The sequence below is a fragment of the Protopterus annectens genome, chromosome 11.part0 (assembly GCF_019279795.1).
Source record: "Protopterus annectens isolate FY-2018-M chromosome 11.part0, PAN1.0, whole genome shotgun sequence".
NCBI lineage: Eukaryota > Metazoa > Chordata > Ceratodontiformes > Protopteridae > Protopterus > Protopterus annectens.
In genome coordinates this window covers 965,678,404-965,700,184 of record NC_056745.1, presented here as the reverse complement: position 1 = coordinate 965,700,184, position 21,781 = coordinate 965,678,404, and the positions used below count along the sequence as shown (strand labels likewise).

Below are 21,781 nucleotides of genomic sequence, written 5' to 3'. Positions count from 1 at the left end.
TGCAATTTGTGAACACAGATTCTATAAGCTTTTTGTCGATAGTCCTAGCTTTTTTAGCAGTCATATCAATTTCATTTCTAAAGAAAGTTGCTAATAGAACTGTTCTCTAAAGATCAATCTGGACTGGGGGTAGTAAAAGCCCCAACTCCTGAATGTTGTGAATATGATGCATATTTGCAAATTTAGCTTCACACGCCTAGATTCATTCATTCTCTTCCCTTTCAAGGGGACAATAATTATACAACTGAGCTAAGCATATGCAGTGTTTTCTAGCTGGCATATGCAGTTTACTATCCGAAGACTTTACATTTTGAAAAATAAGAAAGTTTTCCAATTTCTGATCACCTACAAGGATTTGTAAAGGAAAGTACAATGAATTCTTATGCTCAGTGGTTGAATAGTAAGGGTGACAAGTCTACTAAACTATATTATGCCATAACATACTATAATATACTCTGAAAGGATTTGTAAAGGCTAGTTCTGTGACGTTTAGCGCAGGCTTAATCTGTGAACTTTATTGCACAGAGCTTAAGATGTATGATATCAGCTTCATACTAGCTAAGCACCTCCTTTACTGGAAATTTTCACAATGATAAATGGGATCCTTCCATAAAGGAACATTACCAATGTTACAGCCCAGCTGCAGACAGTGTGTGAAAATTTCAGAATTTAACATGTTCCTTTTGAACATGTAATATACTTCTGCGGTGGTGCAGCGGTAGCGTTGTTGCCTCACAGCAAGAGGTTCTCCCGTTCGATTCTCAGCTTGGGTTGGGAGTGCCTTCTGTGTGGAGTCTGCATGTCCTCCCCACGGTCGAGTGAGCGCTCAAAAGACATGCGTTGAATGGGCGTGCCTTCGTTGAAGGTTGGGTATCAGGCTGGCAACTCGACACCATAAAAACCAACTGCCGATCAGTAGCGGACATGAGTTCTGCTGTGGCGACCCCTAACTGGGAAAAGCCGAAAGACAAACAACAACAACCTTTTGAACATGTAATATGTTTGTAGCAGCAGTCCCCGTGACATCTATCTATTCATAAACCCACACGTTTCAACTGTTTTTTTTTTTCATTAGACCCAGACCACATTTATCCTTTAATCTGCAGGAAAACTTACTGTTACAGACCATAATGGCTTCTAAGGCACTGGAACAATTTCTATCATATGCCTCTTGCAGATCTTTTTGACACAGCTAACGCATGTGTAGCTTAAGTGCACTTAAGGAAGGATGCAATGTGACTTCATCTTGTGATAACATCTTCACGCAAGGAAAACAGAGTAACAATTTGCACACAGAGTGCAGTCTCCATATGATTCTATAGCTTAGTCATTCAATTTGATTGCACATGCGGCAGTAGAGATCCATAACCTACCTACTAAATGAGAAAGGTGGTTACTGGCCAAAGCCTTCACTAGTCAAACATCCGGTGGGCCTACTTAATGAAGTTGAGATTCTGTCAGCAGAGTTATCATCAAACCATCCATTATCAATATGCCACCCTCACAGTGACACCCCATCTTATCTCTGTATGGTTGTGGTTTACTGCGCTAGTCTGATGTTTTGTTTTTAACTTATGTAGATATGTATTTTACAGCAATTATTTTGAAGCCTTAATTTTCTTTACTCAAAACATTGATCCATATATTTTTCAGCTTATATCTAGGATAATACAAAGATATTTATTAATATTTTAACTGGATCCTAGCCCCTACCCTGAAAATACTTATCTTCTGAAATTTGAACTTGAACAAGGATTGCCGATTATGTTTGAAATACTCAATTACGTATGCACCTGTTCTGTTAGCTTACATAAATTGGACAATTTCTACCATGCTCTATAAAACTCAGTCATAGGTTTTGTGTTGTTTACTTTAGACTTTTAGAAGTGTCTGTGCTACAAATGACAGTTTCAGGATATCTGAGAAGTGAGAAAGGAAATTAATAAGGTTTTCCAAAGAACTCTTATTTTGCTTCAGAGCTTGACACTTGCATACAATCTATGTTTTACTGATCTAATATTTGCTAATCAGAGAACTAAATTGGATCCAAGACCTATTTCACACTTGGCACAGACTAAAGAGGCAGGAACTAAACATTTATGAACCATGAATACAATTAATTATTGATGACACGAATAACATGGGATTCAAAAATTGAAGATAAGATAACACGTACTGGTAACACATATCTCATATAGTAGTCTAACCTGGTGAAGAAACAAGTACTGGTAATACCATGACATACCATAATATGCATTGATGCCAGATGGAGTATACTTTGAAATAACATTCCTATAATACGAGTCACTTCCTCGTGGCCTAGTTGAATCCACTTACTACTCAGGTTTCAATCCTCAATTCAGGGACTTTCCAAAAAAGTAGTAAGAATGCAACTGTGTGAATACAGAGCATGACACATACCTCTGCAATTCTCACAGCATAGATCCCTATAAAATATCTGTTTCTGCTTACACACCTATTCTCAACTGTCTGGTGACCTACCTGGTAGATAATATCTAACTGTTTTAAAAAAACTCCACAGAATCTAAGCCCTTTTATACTCAAGTGGGGGCCTACTAATTAGCAGATGGTATCCTACCTACATACAGTTAAATAATCTAAACTCACCCTTACTCTCCACCTCATTTGTGTCCACCTTCTCTCCTTCCTAGTCTCCCCTTTTCCTTTTTCCCCTCTTTTTCTTGCTTCTTCTTATGTAAATATGTACATTTTTGAAACATTTGACTGCAACAAATATGTAAATCTCTAAATATCTAAATGCACAGCTTCCTGTATTCACGTAATATATGTGTTGTTCTCTGTGTATGTGCACAGTTTCCTATACTCATATATTTTATATGTTAACACAATAATAATGTAAAATTTTCTGTTAATATTCATATAACCTGGGCTGAGCTTGCAAATGGTTATTTGTAATCAATGTTCTACCCTGGTAAACAAATTTAAATAAACAAGCAAACAAACAAGCAACAAAACATGATGAGCATGCAGTGAAAAAATGATATAGTGTTCATCAGACAATAATTTCTGCTTGCCATAATATACCGATGTGTAAAGACCAGCTATCAAGTTTGTGATGGGTAAAGAGCAAATATAATATAAAATGCAAAAAAAAAAAAAGAAAAGAAATAATAATTATTTTCCTTCTTACCATACCACTCATCCATCCCGAATTACTCGTTTTTTACCAAGTTTTGGGGTCCAAATAATGGGGTGCCACAATTCCCAAGGGCACCCCTTCATTCCCAGTTTTTTCCATTGTTTCCTTTTTAAATTTTTTTGCTTTCATTTTTTGAGCTGACATCATCACGCAATTCAGCTCAAGAGCATGCATCACTGTTTGATTTGAATGGATCCGCGAGTGGGAAACTAGTTTAAGGATCTGCAATGCTCCTGGTGAATGGACACTTGTAATTGGTATCTGAAAAGTGGTTTCTGCCACCGCTCATATTATCTGAACTGCTTTTATTTGTATTTCTGGTTTCTGCTGCTGAACAGACACTTAGTGCCACTCGCATTTTCACTGCTTATATATTGTCTTGCAGAGCTGAACATGAATGGAGGTAGGGGTGGGTGTGTGTGAAAATGCCCCCCACTTTAATACACCTGGTGGCTAGAGGTACTCAGGCTCAAACCCTGTACTTTGGGTACAGGTAAAAAAAGTCTAAAGTCCCTAGCCCCCACCACTTGTGAATTTATGCCTCATATTTTTGTTCGGTTCCTCATTAAACCTGTGGTTTTCAGGATTTTTCTGGCAAATCACTGAAGGATTGAATTCACTAAATAAGGACAGGCATTTGAATTTCAGACTTCATATTCTTCAGAAAATAAATGGTAACACAAAACCTTTTATTCTAACAATTTTCTAAGTTTATAAGATCAGTATTTGAAAATTGTCCCTATTTTGGGGCTGTATTCCCCCATTATCAGCTTTATCCATGTTTTTTGTGCTAAGAGGTTGAGAACTATGGTGAGAAGTGAAAAATGAATTCAGTAAATGATAGCCATTTAAGTTTCAGTCTTCCTATATTTCAGGAAGCTGTTGATTTGGCATAGTGGTATGTTGCTCTGAATGTATTGCACACAGTCCTGGGTTCAAGACGTGGAAGTGAAATGCATGGTAGTAACACAACATTTTATTCTAGCAAATTTCCAAAATTATACAAGTAATGTTTAGAATGTGTCCCTAGTTTTTGGCCTTTTGTCCCCCCCCCCAAACCCCCCCCCCCTGAAATTGAAAATAAGTGTGAGAAGCTGTGCAGGATGCCTATGGCATATCCTGTCATTCTAGTTTTATATATATATATATATATATATATATATATATATATATATATATATATATATATGCATTAATATTTAACTTGATAGTGATCAGCCAGTTCCAGGGTAGCTTAACATCACCTTGCTGTGCTTTAAATATTATTTCAGCATCCTCACCATAGCTGGTAGTGATGACTGAATACTGCTTATTTGCTTATATATTCGTATCATCTGTGTAAATAATGTTTAAGAAAAGAATCTGCAGAAAAAATCTACTCCATGGCACTCACTTTTCTGTAGTAAAGTGAGACATTGATGAAGGATATTGATTTTATCATATCTATCATCTTGTGCAGTTATTCATTTTTCTAACCATACCTACCTTTTTCAATCTGTATAATATTCTTTTTCCAATTTTATTATGTCTTGTGTCATAGCTGCCTTTCATTTTCCAAGTAATGCTATTAAAACAAATGTCCATTTCTACTTTGTAAGTTCACAGTGTGTCACTCAGGATGTAGTTAAATAGTCACAAATGGATGAAACATTTATTGCTATTCATTTTATTGGCACATACTGGAAACATTTTTTTTGGGTGGGGTGTATCTGTGTCCCTCAAACATGTATACATGAACTCTGTGGCTGTACAACTATGGTGAATGGAGAAACTCCCTTAAACAGTACATAGTGGTCTCAATCAATCACTGTTGTGTTGTAACATGAATAAGTATAAGTATTTCCGTGGGACTGCTGTGTAAGGAGGCATGCATTTTCACTCTGCTCATGGCTACCATGATAATCAGCAATCTGAGTGCTTATTTAATGCTTTTTTCCTAACCTTATATGCTTATAACCTGCTGAACTACATTTCATTCAAAACATCCATGATATTAGTGAACTATTTTATCCTTCTTTTTTGTTAGTTATAGAGCAATGTTTTTTTCCAGCCTCTCTTACTTTTTTAACTCATCTTTTGTTTATTTTCCATTGTGTTTAAACTCCACAAAACAATCTAATATTTTTATATTACTTGTATTTTGAGGAGGGTATATTATGGTCATACATCATCAGATATCAATATTGTTCTTTCTATTTGACAGATACTACTTTTAGTATTTCTGAGTCACAGATTATTTGGTACTGTTTCTAGGATTCAAGACTGCTATAGGACTGTCATAGATACACTAGAGAATTCATTGTTCAATGTTCCTTCTTTCCAGCTAGCAAAGTATATCAGCTAATTTTATTATTCATTTTAAACAAGAATAAGGAGATGATCTGCTGTGCCAACCCCTAATGGGAGCAGCCAAAAGAAAAAGAAGAAGTTTAAACAGGAAGAAACACAAGACATTCTGCATTCAGTATTTTTTAGAAATTTTTACAAGCCATATAAAAATTATTAAGCTGCCAGCCATCAGCCTATATTACTGCACAGCAATCCCTGTATGTAAAAGTCAGGCCCTGGATGCAAGGAGGTCTGCCCTCACATACAAATATAGTCATACCAACAACATGAGATGTCTTATCCAATATTCTTAGGGAACAAGATTCTAAACTTTTTTCTGTTTAGTTTACTAATTTTCTCTTACATAATTTGTACATAATACAGGCCAATAATTAAAGGAGGGGGGTCCTACTAATGAGACTTTGTGAAACAAATATAATCTGGTAACTCCCATTTTCAGTCACTGTTCCATCTGTCAAGAAAAAATAAATTAAGGAGAATATTTAATGAGCTTAAAAGACTGTTTCAAAATGTCTCAGAAATACAATGCAGACCAAAACAAGCATCACGATATTTCTGACATTATTGAGGTTGTCAGTAGATATATGTAATATTTTTGCACTGTGTGACAAGCTACTACAGTAATTCACTGTAAATAACAGTGCCCAAAATATTATCAAAAATATCAAAAACACTGTCATTAACAGTCATAGGAAAAATATTTAGCTCTTTTAGACAATTTGATAATATGTTTATAAATTTGCTTATTGTAACCTAGTCTAGAGTCAGCATCGGATTACTTTGAAGTCTTGGTGTATTTAAAACAATACTAAAGCTTTATTTCACATGTTCAGCATGTATGAACATTCCTGGAAATAGGATAGTTTTGGAACTGTTAAAATGTCAATTTGTTGCTGATGGAAAAAATGTCATCTTTCTATTGATTTGTTCAAACTTAGATTGCAAAGAATAGAATGGATTATTTAAATCTCTAAAAAACAATCAAAATTAACAACTGAACTAGACAATCGATGACGCAATGCTTGTGCTTTCAGAGGTGGTTTTAAGTGAATATTCCCATTCAGTCCTGGAAGCTTGTCAGCTTGTAGACTAGCAACCCACCTCATTTCAGCTACTTCGCTCTTATTAACCAAGTCACCTCCCCTTACACTATCTGGAATAAGCTTTATGACTGTAAATATAAAAAAATATATATATCCTTGTTAACAGATATGGGCTTAGACAGAGCATTAAGCATATTCTCCCTTCTTATGTCCCCAAGATGTTACATGACACGCTCTTTCAATAGCTTATTCCTTTTACCCACATAAAAAATCATTGCATGACCTGCATTTAGCTAAATAAGCCAAAGTCAAAGTCAAAGAAGACAAAGTCAAAGAAAACTTTATTGTCATTCAGAACTACACAGCAGTGTAGCTAAAATAAATTACAATGCTTCATTCTCAATGCAGGAAACAGTTGCACATATAGACAGAGAAAAAGTAATAAAATATCACAGTAGAATTTTAATAAATAGCAATTTGTAAGTAAAGTAGGACAGCAGTGACTCACATCCATCCCAGAACAGGAGAAAAGGAAGACAAGGAACAATATGAAATAAACTACATCTTTCGTCTTGTAATCTGCATAAAAATCAAAACTAAATGTCAAACGTCTCACAAGACGTATGAACGTATTACTGCATGACATTGCACTGAAGGCTTTGCAGGTTCCGCAGGGTAAGGTACCCAGCCTGGTGGATCTTGTGTCTTGCTTTTACGTGGCCATAACAAAGCTGTCTCTTAAATCTTAACTTGTTCTTGGAAACAAAGGTGGGTCTATCTCACACTATTCCTCTTATCATGTCATCTGAAAGGATAATCAGCCAATTCTTAGCAACAATGTAATATACCATCTTAATGTCACTAATATAAGTAAAGGGTACCCTACTTATGTTACTAGAAAAACTTTGGCTGTCTATGTAGGTTTTGATCCTCTATGGAAATATGGGCTCCCCTTAGTGGATTTCAAACTATGAGCCTCTAATGATGAATGCCTAACCTCATGCTGTCTCTACACTCTGTGTATAAAATCTTTTGTTAACGGACCATTTGCCTGATAATAGTCATGATCATTAGTGTGCACCCTGGACATTCTTAAAAACTGGCCTTTCAATACATTCTTGAATATATGGGTGGGGGTGCATACATGATCGATATAAAAGACTATTCCTCCAACAATCCGTCCTATACAGTGAAGTATCAATAGTCCAATTATCTCTAAGTGTTAGACTGAAGTCAAGAAATTCTAGCTCCATACCAGAGTAACAAAGTAAATCTAAAACACCTAATGCAGCTTTCCAAAAAAGTGACAAACCTTTTTAGAGATTCACTGGATCCACTCCACAAAATAAAAATATTGCCTATAAAATGCTTATATTAAATCAAACATGATCTGAACTCATGATTGGCAAAAACAGTTTCAGTTTCCCAGTTAGCCAACACTAAGTTGGCATAACTGTTTGTGCAAGGTGTTCCCTTTGCAGCAACAATTTTTGCCAATAGAACTCATTATTAAAAACAAAAACATTGTTTTCTAAAACCAATTCTAATAGTGTACAAATTAAATTAAAAACATTGTTTTCTAAAACCAATTCTAATAGTGTACAAATTAAATTAATATGCGCATCTGTATAATCACTGTTGTCACGTAGAAAACTCTTAATAAAGTCAATTCCAAAATCATTAGGAATGATTGTAAAAAGGGTGCTGACATCAAGGGTGGCTAAAAGTAAATTACCATTGGCACAATCACATTGGTTAGCACAGTCCCCCAGAGTCCGTAAAAAGTCTTCGTATCTTTAATAACTGCTCATGCCTTAATCTGTACAACTTTATGCTGATTTTCACCAAAAATGGAAAGAGATTCTGGTACCTATGGATGCAGAGGAGGATTAATCAATTGCTTGTGTATTTTTGTCAGGCCATGTATAGGTGTAATCAAAGGTTTATCAGTAAGTAACAACTCATACAGTTCCTTTGTCAGGGACATGTTCATGAACAGCTCATATTAATGGGTATGTACTCCTTAAATAAAGTTATTGACATCATTCTTTGTTATCCTGACATATGTAGAATCATCACCTAACATTAATACATACTATCAATATACTGCAGTGAATCAAGAATGTCAATCACCCCCTTTATCTGCTGAATGAATAAAAATACTGGAATTATCTCACAATTGTTGCAGAGCCAACCTTTCATTGTAAGTTAAGTTAAAAAACATTTTTAGAGTGAGCTTTGTTAATTTCATTAAAAACCTCTGTCTCACAAACCTTTAAAAAGGCTTCAATTAGGGGATGAAGCTGTGGATTGAACAGGCTTGGTTATTAAACGAAGGTGCATCTGTTAAACCAGTAGAAAGAAAAAAAAAATTAAAGCGAAATCTCTGGCAAACAGCCTAAGATCTATAATAACTTCACTAACCTTAGATGGCTGTGCAGGAACAAAAGAAAATCCTTTCTTTGATAAAGCCTCTTGTTTATCAGTTAAAGTATATGAAGATGACTTAACAACAAGGCTTTCTGAAATATTCCTTAAGGTTCCTTCATTGGTAAACATTGCTCAGGAGACATCTTCCACCTTTTCCGTCCATGATTCAATGATCGTCCTTTCCTCGCTGATTGGGGAAGTTTCATTGCCACTGGTAAATCCAGAAAAAACGTAAAAGGAGTCTTGTTGTTCAGGGAAACCTTAGGTCTAGCATTCCCCCCATATTCTGACTGGTTGAAGCAATAGCAAATGAACTTATGCCAATACTCTGTTCTTTACCATTAGAAATGGAAGTTTCACTCAATTGTATTGAACCTGTTCTACGAGTGGGTAGAGTTTTAGAGTCTACAGTGTGTGGCCAAACAAAAATATGCCTATTCTTGAAAACTACAAAGTCCCTTTCTAATTTTCTATTTTTCTTCTGTTGCTGCAAACAATCATCATAGGCTGCAACATTAATTAGCACAGTGTCAATCTGGGACAAAAAAGGTACAGAGTTGAATTTATCTTGGAATTCTTTCTGCATTTTCTCAAATTTTCAAAAAGCCCTTTCTCTAAAGGTCGAAAGAAATCTATTAATAACCTAATGTAATTAAAACTAAGTTCTCAATTCAATGTTTGCCATCTCCTATGTAGTTCGGGGTATGTTTCTCCATAGGATGGCATTCACAGAACTTTAAGGTCCCTGGGAATAACTTTAAAATGCAGGCAAGCCTCCATTAAAAAGACTGTTTTCAAAGTCTCTAAGGATTGGCTTAAAAGTATCCATACCAACTGTCTCTTCCTTTATTATTTCACAGCCAGTAAGGTTAGGTCACAACAGTGGATTCCCCTCCGTGTTCAATACACAGTTCAGCTGTCCCCTTTGAAAGCCTTCAGCCATGTGTTGCCTCAAAACCACAAAGCAGAAAATGAACAAAACCGTAATGCTAGCAACCAAAGGATGACTTACTACACAAATAATATACCAAATAACAAACAGAACAACAATCATGACTGATAGCATAAACGTTAATGATAAAAAGTTAAAAACAAGTAGAAAACAAATGCAGTGCACAACAGATAAGTGCTTTCACACTTTTCATGCTTCTTCAGATCTAAATTGCAAAGGATAGAACACATCATTTAAATCTCTAAAAAACAATCAAAATTAACAATTGAACTAGACAATCAATGACGTAACGGTCATGCTTTAAAACTATTCCTATTTATTCCCAGAAGCTTGTCAGGTTGTAGACTAGCAATCCACCTCATTTCAGTTACTTCAGTCTTATTAACCAAGTCCCTCCTCATACACTACCTGGAATAAGCTGTATGACTGTAAAAATAAAAGACTGGTCTTTGTAAACAGATGCTGCAGGACATACTCTGTGGGTAAAATGAATAGGCTATTGAAAGAGCATGTCCTGCAACATCTTTGGGACATAATGGGGGGGGGGGTATGCTTAATGCTCTGTCTAAGCATATATCTGTTAACAAAGACCATTCTTTTATTTTTACAGTCATACATGATACATTTGTGATTTGTTCTATTCTATAATTCAGTGTTTTAAAGAATTTGAGAGGACATCTGTCTTACTTACAGTGCCATTACAGACCTACTTGTTCTGAACCTCATGTACTTCCACATATTCAATAGATACACCAATATTTGACCCAGGAACCTAAATCTTCACTAACATATAAATTAAATATGGTAGAGCGCCAGATTTATAACTTAGTAACTCCCAAAATTCTGAAATAAACATCCTTGCATATTTAGCAGTGCAGCTCTTGACCTTCACTTAAATATGACCAAGATGACTGGATCATATATTCCCAAAGTTCCTCTACAATTAATTGGTATGGCCAAACTGGGAAAGGAGGTATTGCCAGAGGCAGAATAGTGGCAAGGTGTAAATGGTCATAACACTCAACAGCTTTACAATATCTCTGAATCTATAATTTAAATTTTGCTGTCTACCTGGAACTTGGGCCATGGTTGAAAGCCAGTTCAATTATCCAGTTGAAAAAGTAAACTAAAATATATATTAATAACTTGAATACACCAGAATGTTTGTGAATTGTCTGCATGACCACATGATTGCAACACAATATGTGGTACTTGTTTGCTGCATATAGCTAAAAGTGAACCTATATTTATCATGTACTAATGAAGTGTGGTATGATTCTGATAGTGTATTAAATGATAGCATGTACAAAAGGGTTAGATCAATTAATCTGTCCCTAACCCTGATTCTTTAATTCCTTTCCAGTCTTTCTTTTCAGACTTAGGTTATGCCTCTAAGAATTTAGTAGTTGATATGGTGAGGAGTTGTGACCTTCTTTATTATTAACGTCACCATGAACTTCTAAGATATTGTACAACTGATTTATATTGTCATTATCATTTCCTTGTTTGATAAATGTCATGAAGAGAAAATGTTGTCTAAATCAGCTAAAAGCACCTGTTGAACATCTTCTCTTACATCTGCAGGTGAGCAGAGGTATTACTTAGACATGATATTAACCCTGAATGGCTGAAATATGCATTCTGTAACTATGGCACTGAAGATCAGATTATTGTAACTGCTCAGCCATTGTATGCCACACACACACACACACACACACACACACACGCGTATACACACACACACACACATATATATCCATCCATGCAGATACACATGCACATTTAACGTAACCACACCTCCCTTGATCCATGGAATGTCACATTAACTCTTTTATATTAAACTCTTGTTATTAAAATTGTTGACACTGCCATGAAAATCTTCCTCCTTCACTTACCACATGTCCTTCAAAGCTAAAATACGCCACAAAATAAGTATCATATATGAGGCTGTTTAAATCTTAGCTTCATCCACAAGTTTAGTACAATCTTGTGCTGCACTTGTGTCTACAATGTTAGTGAATTCTCAACAGCACCATTCTCGACAGACCCAGCAATTCACACTGCATTTTTATGGTTTCAGGGCATATTGAACAGTCAGCACAGATTTTTATCTATGTTTCCCTGAGAGTGAATTCCAGAAATAACTTCCATTCTTAATTAGTTACTCCCTCAATATATCCCACAAACCAGCAGCACACTACAAATGTGAAAACCTTACAGCAATATCAGGACACAAAAGTTTTCACAGTCTATCTCTACATCTTTTTGTCACTCTTTTTCTCTTTCTGTCTCTCTCTCTCTCTTTCTGATGCATACTTGTATGAAAACCTCAAGAAAGATTATTATTAACTCAGTTTTACATACTGCAGTCCAGTCCAACATTGCTGCCAAAGTAAGATTGTATTAAGGTATACACAGACATTATTAATATTCCGGAAAATCTGTAATCCTACATTACTAATACTGAAAGCATAGCATAGTACATCATCATTACTGCTATGTCTTTGCAAGCTACAACTCCTTCCAACTTCAGAAGTAAACAGAAGTGCATAACATGTTCAAATGCTAATTTGATGATACAATAGAAAGATATAAGGTATAACAGCAGCAAAACATAATATAAATACTAAATGCTGTACCTATTAATAATGAAGCAAACTGTTGTCTGGGATCAAATGGACATTTCAGTCTGCCTGACTCCACACTTTGAATATCCAGTTCGAAAACTTCCTGTAATAAAAAATATTACTTGTTATCACTGTAATGAATTATACTTTAGAAAATCTTTGGAGTACAATTTATTATAATGTAAATTTTGTCATATTTTAATAAAATATTTACTAAAACCTAAGGTAATTTATAGACAGAGTTCATGGGTAAGTGCCTATATCTGGAAAAATATTATCAAAATGAAGGCAAAACGGAAGGATGCAGAAACATATATAAACATATAATTGTCCAGTGGTGTATTGCTGCTCTTCACCAGTTCTTTGTCATTCTCAAACATCATACCATATGCATACATGCTGGTCCCATTGGGTAACCTATGGAATTCCAATTTCATGCACTCAGATGTTGCTGCATTTGTTTGCACAGCGATAGCTCTCCACTGCTAGCCCTACAAAGTGATACTGCAAAGCTCCACGAGTACTCCAAAAGCACAAGCTCTCCTCACACTCAGAGTATGGTCATGACCCTAGTGTCACCACCATGCCTAACAAATCACACTTCTTACTAATTGCAGTTAGACACTTGTTTATTTGCTAATCACTTTTATATATCACCCATGTTTACAGTAAAATGTTGATCTGATCCTTAATATCATTAATGGCTGATTTCTCAACTTATGAGGACTGTTTTTCCAGATATCTTCATCTTATCTCACAAAGATATCTTGGTAGGGGATGCAAGAAAGGACCCTGATATGGCTGCCATTACTCTGGGAAAGCATAGCATTTGCTGAATAGGCAGCATTTACTGGAGGAAGAGGCACATGGTATGTAGTCGATGGGAGGGGGATGTGCATTTCACTCCAAGCTTTGAGCAAGTGATAGCCTTAATGGGGTATGTGTATGAATTTGCATGCCGAAAAGAGAAGGCATAATAGGCCCATATGTCTATGAGCATATACATCAACCACTGAGGTAGTGGTCAGACAAGAAAAGTACCCTGATGGCTGCCTGGATGATGGCCTTCCATGACTGGGTCTTGCTTTGGTTGGGGCTTAAATGGGCCAATTGATTAAGAGATAATTGATGGCTGGTGGGCATTATGGATAAAAAAAGAAAATATGCACTTATAAGTTGTGATTTCTCAAAAGTAGATGTGTGTGTGTGTGTGTGTGTGTGTGTGTGTGTGTGTGTGTGTGTGTGTGTACAAGACATGTGGCATATGCATGTGCACTGATGCACAGAAGCAAATGTTTTTGCACTTGAGTGTACCCTAACGAAATGAGGTAATGAACATAAGAGCCTGAAAATTCCTCTAGAAGGACATAATTAATACAGCAAGCAGAAGAGGGGTAAAAATGCATGATTACAGTGATAAAACAAAGACAAAATAAAATATTCAGTGACTCCAAACAATTCTCTTCATTATGGACATCAACTCACTGTATACAGTGATCCTGATCAAAGATGGATTGATTGCCCTACAATATTTTTTTAAATAATTGGGAAACCAAGCAACAGTCTCCACATAGCACTGTTTTCAGAATTTATGCTGAGTCTAAATGCTTTCTTTTTCTTTAAATGTTTTCACCATGTCAGCAAGATCAGTACAGATTGCAAGATGAGTCTGAGTTATGCTGATCTGTTTGTGAGATTGGTAGAACTGGATTTATTTTTTCACTCCTTCAGAGGCACAGTGCCAAGTTTTAAATGCAAGGTGTATTGGTGTGTGTATGTGTGTGTGTGTGTGTGGGGGGGGGGGGGGGCTACCACCTACACTTACACGTAAACTCTCCACTACTTAATGGATATGCTCACTAAAGCCCATCCCTTCACCAGTGCACTGCCACTTTAACTTGACTTCACTGCTTTTTCTGGATGTTAAAGCGTCAGTTCTCTATACCTGTGATAAGGCAGCAGCTTCCTTTAAAACTAGAAAGTCACATAGCTTTCTTATCCACAGCATTTTACCATTTTGAGCTTGAGAAGAATGTCTTGTCATGATTAGAATTTATTCAACTCAATAATTTATGAAATGTAGATGATATTGCACTGCTAGGAGGCACAGCTTCCACTGAGTGTTGAACAACTGACATGAAAGGAGCTAAACAAGTTTCGAGAAAACCTCTGAGATATGTATTTTCTGCAGGGTGGCAATCCCCCCCCCCTCAAAACTCCCATCCCCCCAACTTAAATATACCTACTCCCCCCTTCCCCACCAAAAGGGCAAATATCTATCCCAGCAGAGTGCTGCCCCCCTGACATCTCAGATGCTCAGGTAAGAGCCGCCCTCTCCAAAGCAAAAAACACAGCATCAATGGGACCAGACGGTGTCCCGGGCTGCATCCTACATGAACTCCAAGAAGAACTAAACCCAAACATAAAACTACTGTTCATTCTCAGCCTTACTACAGGATATGTACCCAAAGAGTGGCGTACAGCAACAGTGGTCCCTCTCCACAAACGTGGTGCCTCAACGGATCCTGGAAACTATTGCCCCATAAGCTTGACTAGCTTGGTCTGAAAAGCTATGGAAAGGATCATCATGGACCTCATAAATAAAGATATTGGGGACCTACAGACACTGGATCCTACCCAGTTTGGCTTTGTTAAGGGCAGATCCTGCCTCTTAAATCCGGTCGATTTCTTTGAAACAGTCACCAAGGCCATTGACGAGGGGAAGGTGGTCCACACAGCCTATCTGGACCTTGCAAAGGCCTTCGATACAATACCCCACTCGGGCATTATAGATAAGCTCACCAGCTTAAATATAAACCCCTATGTCACTAGATGGGTTGCAAACTGGCTCAAGGACAGAACCCACATGGTTAGAATTGCTGGAGCCATGTCAGACTCCAAACCAGTTACAAGTGGCGTCCCACAAGGCTCAGTCCTGGGACCTCTCTTGTTCGGTATATATTTCTCGGAGGTACAGGCTAACACGGAAGGACTGTGGCTGACCAAGTTCGCAGATGACTGCAAACTGGGCGCCATAATAGACTCTCCAGCTGACACAAGCATCCTACAAAAGGGCCTCAAAGAAACAGACAACTGGTGCCAGAGCCATGGCCTCAAGCTAAATGCCAAAAAGTGTATAGTCATCCCCTTTGGCAAAAACAAAGTGCCCACAAATTGCCACATAGGTGGTAATCCATTAAGTACGGAAGAAGTAATTAGGGATCTGGGGACCCAAGTTGATAGCAATCTCTCATTTGACAACCACGTGGCCAAAGTGGTTAGAAAAACATTTTATATAGCCCACCTAATCATGAAGGGATTCACATCTAGATCAGGGGAGGTCATCGTGCCTCTTTACTCATCCCTCATCAGGCCCATAATTGAGTACAATGCCCCTTTTGGGATGTACCTTACCAGACACCTGCAGCAACTGGAAAGACCCCAAAAGTACCTTACCAAGAGGATCAAAGGGCTCAAACAGATGCCATATGCTGCCCGGTTAAAGAAACTCCAGCTCTACTCAGTGGCATACCGCCTGCTCAGAGGCGATCTGTGCCTGACAAATAAAGCCATGTCCAACCCAGAATTAATGGACATGCTGCACCTCAGAAAATCCAAATCCCATCGAGCTACGGCCGAGAGACTTGAGCCTCAGCACTGAAATAAATAGGACATGCTGGAGGGACAGATTCATAACCCAGAGGCTCCCTTCACTCTGGAATAAAATCCCAGTCCAGGTTAGGCAGAGTCCCTCATTGACTCTCTTCAAGAGGAATCTTGATGAGTGGATGGGAGATAGTAGGTTTACCCTAGGTATCACTTCTGTGTCACTGTTAGACAGAGGCACAGTATACTAACCTCAAAAAAGGGCATAGCAAAATTCATTTAAAATGGGTGGCGAATGCCAAACACACTCTGGCTAGGCTTATAAATTCCCTAGGGCAGATAATCTAGTACGAACCTATGAACCTATGAACCTATGAACCAAGGTCACATGACAGAGGAGAAAAAAAAAAAAAGAAAACGCCAGTGTCGGAGAAAGTTGTTTCACTCCTTTTTGTTCAAGTGTACAGCACTCATTGAAAGTGCTGTCAATCAAATGACAGGAATCCCATGTAATCATACTTTACAAGGCCACCTTGGCTAACTTTCCTGTTTTACAATTTGACTCTAATATCAGTGTCACTTTCTCTAAACTACTCATCACCTCTTACTATGGACCACATAGTCAGTAGAATCTTATCACAGGGAGCAGTCTACACAATTCCAACAAATCCATCCAACTTGGTACCAGAGCCTGTAAATATGCTTCTGTACCTGTACATTTATTTCCAGTGTTACCCAACTAGAAGGCCATAGACATAGCTTTCATTTTATTTACTGTTTTTATTTATTTATTTATTTGTTTAGATTTGCTAACTGAACAAACAGCAAATAATACAGAGCAGCAAGCCATGTAAATCTGAAGCTACACAATGCAGTTATTGATCGAATCCAATTAGCAATTACATAAATAAGAAAGAACATTGAAGACTGGCAAACAAACATGCCCTCTGAAAAGAATTATTCAGTACACAGTAGGAAAAAAAACTATAGTAGCATAAGTACAACATTGTTATGAAAATGACAAAAGAGTCAAAGAGCCGTAAAAAGCAAGCAGTAGTTGCTGCTGAACTGTAAAAAATAAAATGTAAAAAATAAAACATATTTTTTCTCATACATAGAATATTTGCACATGAATTTTAAGTAGGGAGGAATTATTTTGTTAAGGATAGAAGTGCCACTACTGTTTTACTTGTTTAATATAGCATAATTTTAGCCAGGATAAAGTAAGTAATGCAAATGTTACCAAGGTATTCCCATGCATTTCTATAAAAATATATACTGAATTATCTACAGCCAATGTTTCAATATTTATGTTGGAATAACTGGGAGACATCTGGCTAACTGATTCAAGGAACACTGTAGGGCAGTACGGAAAACTGACACTGAGAAACCTATTGTATACCATTTCACTACCAATGATCACTGTGTCAGTGGATGTCTGTCTCTGTTCTCCAGCAGAGATTCCATAAGGCTGACCACAGAAGAAACATTGAAGAAAAATGCATTATTTATCTTGGCTTCCATTAGCCCAGTGGACTTGATAAAAGACTTATTTTGTAGTAATTCCCTTCACGTAGCCCTGTTCCCTTCATGGCTTTATTTTGTCATGTCCTTCATTTAGTTTGTTTTATTTTTTTTGTTTGTTTTATTTTTTTATCATGTTCTTCCCTGTTATTTCTAATTCTCATTTATCTTCTGCCATAGTATACTTATTATGTCTTTTACATGAATTTTCAAGATGTTATATTCCCCCCTTTGATTTTCACACGTTTGATTTGCTTGAACACTTCTCATAGCTCTCTGACCTTTCTTATAGATTCCCTCCACTAACATCTACTTGTCCTCATTTTATATGTGTGTGTGTGTGTGTGTGTGTGTGTGTGTGTGTGTGTGTGTGTGTGTGTGTGTGTGTGTGTGTGTGTGTGTGTGTGTGTGTGTGTGTGTGTGTGTGTGTGTGTGTGTGTGAGTGTGTGTGCGCACGCACAAATAGCAGCACCAAACAAATCCAAGGAAATAATTCCAAGTTTGAGAAAGTCCACGTTAAGTGGATGAAAGCACTTACCATTTGGAATTATTTCCTTGGATTTGTTTGGTGCTGCTATTTGTGCTATTATACCCACTGTTCCTTGGAATTGTTTGACTTCTTATTTTCAGCCATTTTTTCTACCACTGGGAATTGGTTCCTTGGAGTTGTTTGGTGCTGCTATCCTTGGCAGTTACACTCACGAGGTGCAACAGTGACTATTTGGAACTATTTCCTTGGTATGATTTAATTATCACATTTTGCTGCTACTTTGCTGTTATTTCAACATATTTTGGACACTTGCGGGGTGTGCAGTCGATTGGGATTTGCAGTTGCAAAGTTTTTAGCTTCAGTTGCCACTACTGAGCAATGAGAGCAGTTACTTTGAGCTAACAGCACTCCAGTCAATTAAGACTTTCATACCATTGCTTTTACTTGCAGACTGAATTCATCTGACTGTAAGGTTTTACCTCATTGGAACTTTTAGTGTATTACAGGCTGTGTTCAGCCATTTTTATCCTGTTTTTTAATTTTTTTATTTTTGAATAAACTCATATGATATACAACTTACAGAACATTTATTCAGGCTTACAGAGGTTACCAAGGTGGATTATTGTGTTTGATATATTTATCATTAGTAAACATCCTAGTGGTACTTAAAAAAAGACGTGCTTTGTGATGGAACTAGAAGAAGGAAAGCTCATAGTATATATAGTATTAAAGATTTTGAATTTTAGGCTCGAAAACGTGCAGAATGTTTTTTTCCCTCCCAGCTTAAATCTTCCAAATACATTTATAAACAATGCTTAAATCTAGTACAGTTGTGGTTCTCAACCCAAGCATTACTACTCAAAGTCTTTAAGTCTTTAGGTCTAATAGGACAAAGGTAAAAAAAATACAATTACTGATAACTGTTTTGTATTGTCCTTAGTACAAGCAGAAACAATAATAAAACCATCACAGTTAGACAGAGAACATTAAATTGGCTATTTATATGACTATGACAAGGGAATTAACCTTGCAGCATTTCTGGAAAAAGAATTAGATTGGTCCACTGGCTCATTTATCATTCTAGGTTCTGGATAGACTTGGAAGAAAGGGAAAAGTGAATGTCTGGCAATATACCCTCCCTCAGAAGGTGGATATGATTGCATACACCACACTGCATGGTAGTCATGGCGGTGATGGTGATGTAAAAGAAGCCATAGAAGGAGTCTCGATCAAATCTGCAAAGAAAACAAAAAATACTGCAGTATTTGAGAATCTAAGTCATACTGTGAAACTGTTTGTAGGACTATGATCTATGAGTATGTGCTTGCTAAAGCATATAATGAATTTTCTGGCAAAATATATAAAATGCTAGGCCCAATTATAAGTAGTGACTAACAAGCTACTCTCATGCTACCTAGCTTTCTAACTGGATGGCAATTGAGAACAAGAAATATTGTATGGAAATAAAAGATACAACTTTTCCCCCATGAGAATGATGTACAATGTCAAGGGAGGCTAATGTAGGAAGATGGGAACAGAAAACTGAATGAAACAGGGCATTTGATAGGGAAAAATATGATATGAGATCTGGAAGAGAAATAAGAAGGTGTTTTTGTGTGAGTGATACCTGTGGCACAAGCAATATCATTTATGAAAACAAAGTCTATAACTGGAAATTGCTGGAGTTCATAGCAGCATTTAGAACTAGCAAAAGAATGCTAGCAAAGACCCAATGAAGTAAATGTTAATAGCCCTTGTCTTTATTATTGTGGCATATTTGGCACAATCAAAAGTGTGCCAGAAATAATCAAATTCAAAATAACTACACGCACAAAAAAACAAAAAAAAAAAAAAAAAAAAAAAAACAGAGACTGAATCATACATATGCACATTTTTTTTTTAAAGATCCCAATGATCAAACACGCACAGCATTTAGTCCTTTGGGTTCTGTTCATAGACAGATGTATACAATTAGGCAAGATTCCTTAAGGCCCCAGCCTTCCTCCATTGTAGACTAAACCCCAATCCCTAATGCAAAATATTCATGATTAACAACAGTGTTGTATCCCCTCAGACCTGCAACAATGTCTTTTAGGAGGCTGTTGTTACACTAACCACTGCTGTAACCTCTACAACTACTATAATCCCTCTCCTCAGCTAATATGTAAACTCTCCCCCACAACAACAAATTTGCTGCACTGCAGGAAAATCCCTGCTTGCGGCAAGATGCCAGAGCAGACTTTCTACTATATCCTACCTTGTCCTGTCTCCATATGAGCCAGTCAGCTTGCCCCACTGAGAAATCTCATAGCACAAGAACCCTCATTACCATACTGTGGTAATAATCCCAGACATGTATGGTGACTGTGATAAACTTATGAATCACAGTAATTCATGCCACCAGTGGACATCAGTCCAGACTATGGCTGATGATTGGCTGATAACTAATTTACATTCTGCCCATACTATTCTGAACTTGCTGCTGTACATCACAGTGCTGAGTTGTCCTTGAGATAATCAATCTGACCAGATACTGACTCTTTAGGTGAACGTTATAACACACACACACACACACACACACACACACACACACACACACACACACATGCACACACACACACGTGCACACACACACGTGCACACATACACACACACAAATGCTCAGGATGTACAGACAGACAATCTCTCAAACACACACAAACACACACACACACACACACACACACACACACACACACTCGTGGATTTTCCTGCCAATGTAGTTTGCAGTGGAGCACAGGAATATTTTGCAACATCATTACAAGAAAATAATGGTTACTAAACCTGCAAACAGACTCCTCAGCACAGTAACACCAGGTACACATGGGCATACCAGGCACTCTTTTGTGCCAATAAAGAGAATAGTACAGTGACAGTATGTGATTACCACAGTTTATTTCTATGACTCAAGGAGGTCAGTGGTGGTGCACTGAAGATGGAGCACAAGATACATATATGCATTTATGCATCTGTGTACTATCTTTGTGGATACCAGTGGCCAGTCCTAAAGAAAGCCTGAAAAGTTTTACACTGTACATAGTCACTGTTATTCCAATATCCTAAAATTTGTCACCATAGATGTAACAGAAATCAAAGAGGGAAATTGAAGAGTTAGTACTGGAGTGGCAAAAGACAAAAACATGCTGATGAACTCTGGCTCAAATATAGGATGCAGGAAATCAACATGGGAGGTTACCTCCACAAAGAGACCAGTCACCACAGGAATCCCCAGGGCTCTTTGCAGGGATCCCTCCTATTTAAAATTTCCATTTCTAAGCATGCAGATGACTGCATGCTAGGAGAGTCATCAAATCCCCAAATAACTTAGCCATCATGCAAGAAGGTTTGTTCCAAATAAATAACAGGTGCCAAAATCATGGACTGAAATTAAATGCCAAAAACTGAATCATTGTATCGTTTCAGAAGTCATCTATGCCCGGGGAACTACCATACTGCCATTACACCCCTAAGAGTTGACCCAGATGTTCAGGACTTGGAACTTATGTAGACAGTACCCAACGTTTGAATAACGTGTCCATT

General features: G+C 37.2%; 1 protein-coding gene across 1 annotated transcript in view; it reads right to left on the bottom strand.

The window, feature by feature from the left end:
- SEMA3D (semaphorin 3D) overlaps window positions 1-21,781 on the bottom strand; it is a 1,474,119-nt gene that overhangs the window by 818,904 nt on the left and 633,434 nt on the right. Inside the window, exon 6 of the mRNA XM_044088351.1 lies at window positions 12,595-12,685. Coding sequence (XP_043944286.1) covers window positions 12,595-12,685 — 91 coding nt within the window. The remainder of the gene's footprint in view (window positions 1-12,594; window positions 12,686-21,781) is intronic.